This window comes from Coffea eugenioides, chromosome 7, assembly GCF_003713205.1.
Source record: "Coffea eugenioides isolate CCC68of chromosome 7, Ceug_1.0, whole genome shotgun sequence".
Classification (NCBI taxonomy): domain Eukaryota; kingdom Viridiplantae; phylum Streptophyta; class Magnoliopsida; order Gentianales; family Rubiaceae; genus Coffea; species Coffea eugenioides.
In genome coordinates, this window is record NC_040041.1 from 10,262,703 (window position 1) to 10,268,442 (window position 5,740).

Below are 5,740 nucleotides of genomic sequence, written 5' to 3' on the forward strand. Positions count from 1 at the left end.
TTTATTTCTTGTAAAAAAGATGTATATATCTATTACTACTAGTAAATTGATTGGAAACTCACCTAAGAAAAATAGAAATGAAATATAGTGGTAAATTATACTAATACATTTCCATCTCTATATGGGACTATGGGTCACAATATCACATGGCATGTGAGCAACAGCTGTGTCCACTCCTCTCTCTCTATCCTTCCCCAACAACCCAAAGCCTTCCCAAAGTCCAAATCCCTCCCCCTCTTCTCTCTCCAATTTTCTACTTCTTTAGCTCCTATATATAGGCATCTTACCTTCCTTACTCCATCTTTTGACTCCCTTTCACCTCTCTCCATCTCTCTCAAAACTCCAATCATCTCTCTCTCTCTCTCTCTCTCTATAATGGAAGCAAAACAGCTGAAATCTTGAGAGGAGCAACGCATTTAACAGAAGAAATGAAGATGAAAGCTGAAAACAGCACTTGCACTCACCTTTTCTTTAGCTCAGCAAAGCTTTTCTTGCTCTATCACCACCTTTATATTCAACACCTCATAGTTTTCCTCACAACCATTTTCTTCTTTCTCTCTACAATATCCCCAGCTGCTGCTTCTTCTTCAGCTTCAGCTTCAGGTTCCTCTATTAATGGCCTATCCAGGGACTCACAGCAGCTTTTATCCTTCAAAGCTTCACTCCCTAATCCCACTCAGCTGTCAGACTGGTTACCAGCCAATAGTCCTTGTAATTTCACTCGTGTTTCATGCAACAAGAACTCCAGAGTTTCCTCCATAGATCTCTCAGACTTGCCTCTCGGCATAGACTTCAGCTTGGTTTCATCTTCTATGATAGCCCTTCAAAGCTTGGAGCTTTTAGTGCTGAGGAACACCAGTCTCACTGGTGCACTAACTTCTTTAGTAAGATCTCAATGTAGTGCATTCTTGAGTTCTGTAGATCTCTCTGAAAACAGCATTTCAGGTCCTGTTTCCGATATACTGAGCTTTGAAGTATGTTCGAGCATTGTTTCTCTTAATCTGTCCAAGAATTCATTGGACCCTCCAATGAAGGAAGATAAAGCTTCATCCTTTGGAGTCCAAGAGCTTGATCTTTCTTTCAATAATATCTCCGGCCAATATGTGGTTCCATGGCTGTTATCCAATCAGTTCCCTGGGCTTCAGCACTTGTCTTTGAAGGGTAACAGAGTAGTTGGAGATTTTCCTGCTCTGAACTTGAAGAACTTGTCTTATTTGGATCTCTCAATGAACAATTTCTCAGCTGGATTTCCTTCCATAACTGACTGTTCCAATTTGGAGCACTTGGACTTATCTTCAAATAAATTCTCTGGCGATGTTGGAAGCTCACTTTCCTCATGTGGGAACCTCAGTTTTCTCAACCTCACCAATAATCTGCTCAAAGGTGCCGTTCCAGAGCTGCCAAGTGGTGCTGGTGGGGTTATGCAGTTTTTGTACCTGGGAGGAAATGGTTTCCAAGGTGTTTTACCACCTTATCTATCTGATTTGTGTCCAAGCTTGGTGGAGTTGGTGTTGTCCTACAATAATTTGTCAGGTAATGTCCCTGAGAGCTTTGGTGCATGCTCTGTTTTGGAACTATTTGATATCTCAAACAATAAATTTTCTGGTGAATTACCTGTCGATACCCTTGTGAAGATGAGTAACTTGAAGAATTTGTCCTTGTCATTCAATAATTTCCTTGGTTCTTTGCCTGAATCTTTGTCCAAGATGGTCAGTTTGGAGACTTTGGATGTGAGTTCTAATAATCTCTCTGGGGTGATTCCATCTGGGATTTGTCAAGACCCCAGGAACAATTTGAAAGTGTTGTATCTTCAGAATAATTTGCTCACTGGTTCAATACCAGAGAGTCTGAGTAATTGTTCCAAGTTGGAATCCCTTGATCTCAGTTTTAACAACTTGACTGGGACAATCCCATCTAGCTTGGGATCATTATCTCAGCTTCGTGATTTGATTGCTTGGTTAAATCAGCTTCATGGAGAAATCCCACAAGAGCTGATGTACTTACAGAGGTTAGAGAATCTGATTCTTGATTTCAATGATCTGATTGGATCAATCCCTGCTAGTCTCAGCAATTGTACGAATTTGAATTGGATTTCACTCTCAAATAACCAGTTGAGTGGTGAGATACCAGTGTCATTGGGTCGTTTGGCAAATCTTGCGATTTTAAAGCTCGGAAACAACTCGTTATCTGGGAATATTCCTGCAGAATTAGGGGATTGCCGTAGCTTGCTTTGGTTGGATCTTAATACCAATTTTCTTAATGGGACTATCCCTCCTGGTTTATCCAAACATGCTGGCAATATTGCTGCTGCACGGCTTACAGGGAAGCGGTATGTGTACATCAAGAATGATGGAAGCAAGCAGTGCCATGGAGCAGGGAATTTGCTAGAGTTTGGAGGAATCAGACAGGAACAGCTGCATAGAATTTCAACGAGGCATCCCTGCAATTTCACACGAGTTTATAGAGGGATCACTGAACCAACATTCCACCATAACGGTTCAATGATTTTCCTAGACATTTCTCACAACCATTTGGAGGGCAGTATTCCGAAGGAGCTTGGATTCATGTATTACCTCCAGATACTGAATTTGGGGAATAATAATCTCTCAGGGCCAATTCCCCCAGAGCTTGGAGGCTTGAAGAATGCAGCCATTCTTGACCTGTCATATAACAGGCTCAATGGTTCCATTCCACAGACACTAACTGGCCTTACGTTGCTTGGGGAGGTTAATCTGTCAAACAACAATTTATCTGGACCCATTCCAGAGGTAGCTCCATTTGATACTTTTAATGAAACTACATTTGCCAATAATAGTGGCCTATGTGGGTACCCTCTTCCTAGGTGTGGGACAAATTCTGGTCCCGGTCCAAATGAGCATCAGAAGTCTCATCGCAGACAAGCATCCCTTGCAGGAAGTGTAGCAATGGGTTTGTTGTTCTCACTATTCTGCATTTTTGGATTAATCATAGTTGCCATAGAAATGAAGAAGAGGAGAAAGAAAAAGGAGGCTGCGCTTGAAGCTTATATTGAAAGTCATTCCAATTCAGCAACAGCCAATAGCAACTGGAAGCTAAGTGTTCGAGATGCATTGAGCATTAACCTCGCAACATTTGAGAAGCCTCTCAGGAAGCTCACTTTTGCAGATCTTTTAGAAGCCACTAATGGTTTCCACAATGACAGCCTTATAGGGTCTGGTGGCTTCGGTGATGTTTACAAAGCTCAACTGAAGGATGGAAATGTTGTGGCCATCAAGAAACTCATACATGTCAGTGGGCAAGGGGATAGAGAATTCACAGCTGAAATGGAAACCATTGGGAAAATTAAGCATCGCAATCTTGTGCCTCTCTTAGGCTACTGCAAGGTAGGTGAAGAGCGATTGTTGGTCTATGAGTACATGAAGTTTGGAAGTCTAGAAGATGTTCTGCATGATAGAAAGAAAATTGGACTCAAGCTAAATTGGGCTGCAAGGCGGAAAATTGCAATTGGAGCTGCAAGGGGCTTGGCTTTCCTTCATCATAACTGTATTCCCCACATTATTCACAGGGATATGAAATCTAGCAATGTCTTGCTTGATGAGAATTTGGAAGCTCGAGTTTCTGATTTTGGAATGGCAAGGCTCATGAGTGCAATGGACACTCATTTGAGCGTAAGCACTTTAGCAGGCACCCCTGGATATGTACCTCCTGAGTACTACCAGAGCTTTAGATGTACAACAAAGGGCGATGTTTACAGCTACGGTGTAGTTTTGCTGGAGCTGCTAACTGGAAGGCAGCCAACAGATTCAGCTGATTTTGGTGATAATAATCTAGTGGGATGGGTGAAGCAGCACGCCAAGATGCGAATAAGTGATGTTTTTGATCCAGACTTGATGAGAGAAGACCCCAGCTTGGAGATTGAGCTTCTAGAACACTTGAAGGTAGCATGTGCTTGCTTAGATGATCGACATTGGAAGCGTCCGACAATGATTCAAGTAATGGCTTTCTTCAAAGAAATTCAAGCAGGGTCCGGGATTGATTCGACATCCACGATTGCTGCTGATGATGACGGTTTTAATGCAGTTGAAGGGGTGGAGATGAGCATAAAAGAAGGCAACGAATTGAACAACCACTTGTGAAGGACTCAAGCAACGTCTGCATCAAATTTTTTTGGCCAAGAAACAGAAGGAGGAGGTGCTGAAGATTCATTCAGCTCCCAATTTTTCCCTCTTCTATACCACTTCAAAAGGGTACCCACCTAGCTGCCTCTGTAGTATTTTTTTTTTTACCAACTATTGTATGTACCACTAGTCCCACCAAAATCTTGTCATACGTAAAAAGTTGTTTAACTTGTAACACGGTTGTACATATATAGTTTGAATTTTGTTATCCTTCTCCTTTTACCAGTTCAAGTTGTTTCTCAGAAATAGAACATTAGATTTCAGATCTAATCCTTTAAAGGAGCTGTTAAATCTCTGCCTCTTTGATGGTGACCAAGTAGTAGTAGCATGGGACTTTTTGAGTACTATTTCTTCTTGCTTCTTCATGTATTTACTTGCTCATCCATTCTCCACTTCATCACCAGCTTAGAAAATATATATAAAATGTGAATTCTTGTCTCTACTTCTGCAAGCATACAAATCACACATCAAATCCTTCATTAAGAACCTTGCAATTGTATGTCTAGTAGTAGGCCCTTCAAGCTATGCTTGCCAGCTTTCAAATTTATAGAGGGTATCCTGTTCTAGTGGACAATATTAATCTTCCTCAATTCTCTGCTAGAATCCCTTGTTGACAAATTCATCCGCTTCTTTCCCTGCCCTAATCTTGACCTTCCTAGCTAATTGTGTTAAAAAAAAAAAAAAGAGGGAGTGGTGCTGTATTCATGGAGCAAAGAACTTAAAAAATTGAACAAGGACTTGAGATTGGGAGGAATAGCCATGATTATGCTGCAGCACCAATTTTAGTTCTACAGCAAATTGCCTACAAAATGAAATAACTTTTAACTACTGAAGAGCATGGTTGGCATTTACAATAACTAAAATATTTACTATGACAATATCATTTACAAGGAAGAACTATAAAAATATCATATTCTATAGGAATAATCCACTCTTTTTTTTTTTGGGGTCTTTTTGTTGGGGGTCGGGGGGGGGGGGGGGGGGTACTTCTTTGAGGTTTGGGAATGTTGGCATTTTGCTAGATGTGGAATCTAAGAACGTTCCATCATTCCAGACTACAAAAAGGGACTTAGGCTGCGTTTGTGTAACCAAAGCTTTGAATGCAATGTGTGTATGGTTACTGGTGTTGCCTAAAGCAATGAGTTTTGCTTTCAGTCATTATTGTTGAATTTGGCAGCAGCTTAAGCAAGAATAACTCTCAACAAACCTAGGATATAGATCAAGGACAAAGACCCGAAACAGACAAACTTCAAAAATTGGCAATTGATGATGGAGTCTTGTGGTTGCAATACTGTGATATTGAAAATTGTTTTTGTAACATAAGGTGGACATTTGCACAAGTTACTTTAAAATTCTTATTTATCAAATCTTTGCCCATATCATAAGCAATATTCTATTCTCTTCCCCACCTCCACCCCTCTCCTTTATGTTATGAACCATATTACCTTTCAGTAGATTTGGTTAATAGAAAGTTCTTAACATCATTAAATAAGTCACGTATTTAGGTTCTCACGAACGATTGTAATCAGATGATCTTAAGATCAAACCCAACGTAGACCTAATAATCTTGACATCAATGTAAT

At 40.5% G+C, this 5,740-nt stretch overlaps 1 protein-coding gene across 1 annotated transcript; it reads left to right on the forward strand.

Annotated features, from left to right (window-relative positions):
- Nucleotides 1-324: 324 nt before the first annotated feature.
- On the forward strand, nt 325-4,516 carry LOC113778287 (brassinosteroid LRR receptor kinase). Its single transcript, XM_027323640.1, has one exon. It carries the CDS (start codon nt 429-431, stop codon nt 4,113-4,115), a length of 3,687 nt encoding a protein of 1,228 aa, XP_027179441.1. The 5' UTR covers nt 325-428; the 3' UTR covers nt 4,116-4,516.
- The last annotated feature ends 1,224 nt before the right edge of the window (nt 4,517-5,740 follow it).

Coding starts and splice junctions, on each gene's coding strand:
- LOC113778287 (XM_027323640.1), top strand. CDS start 429: ATGAAGATGAAAGCTGAAAACAGCACTTGCACTCACCTTTTCTTTAGC.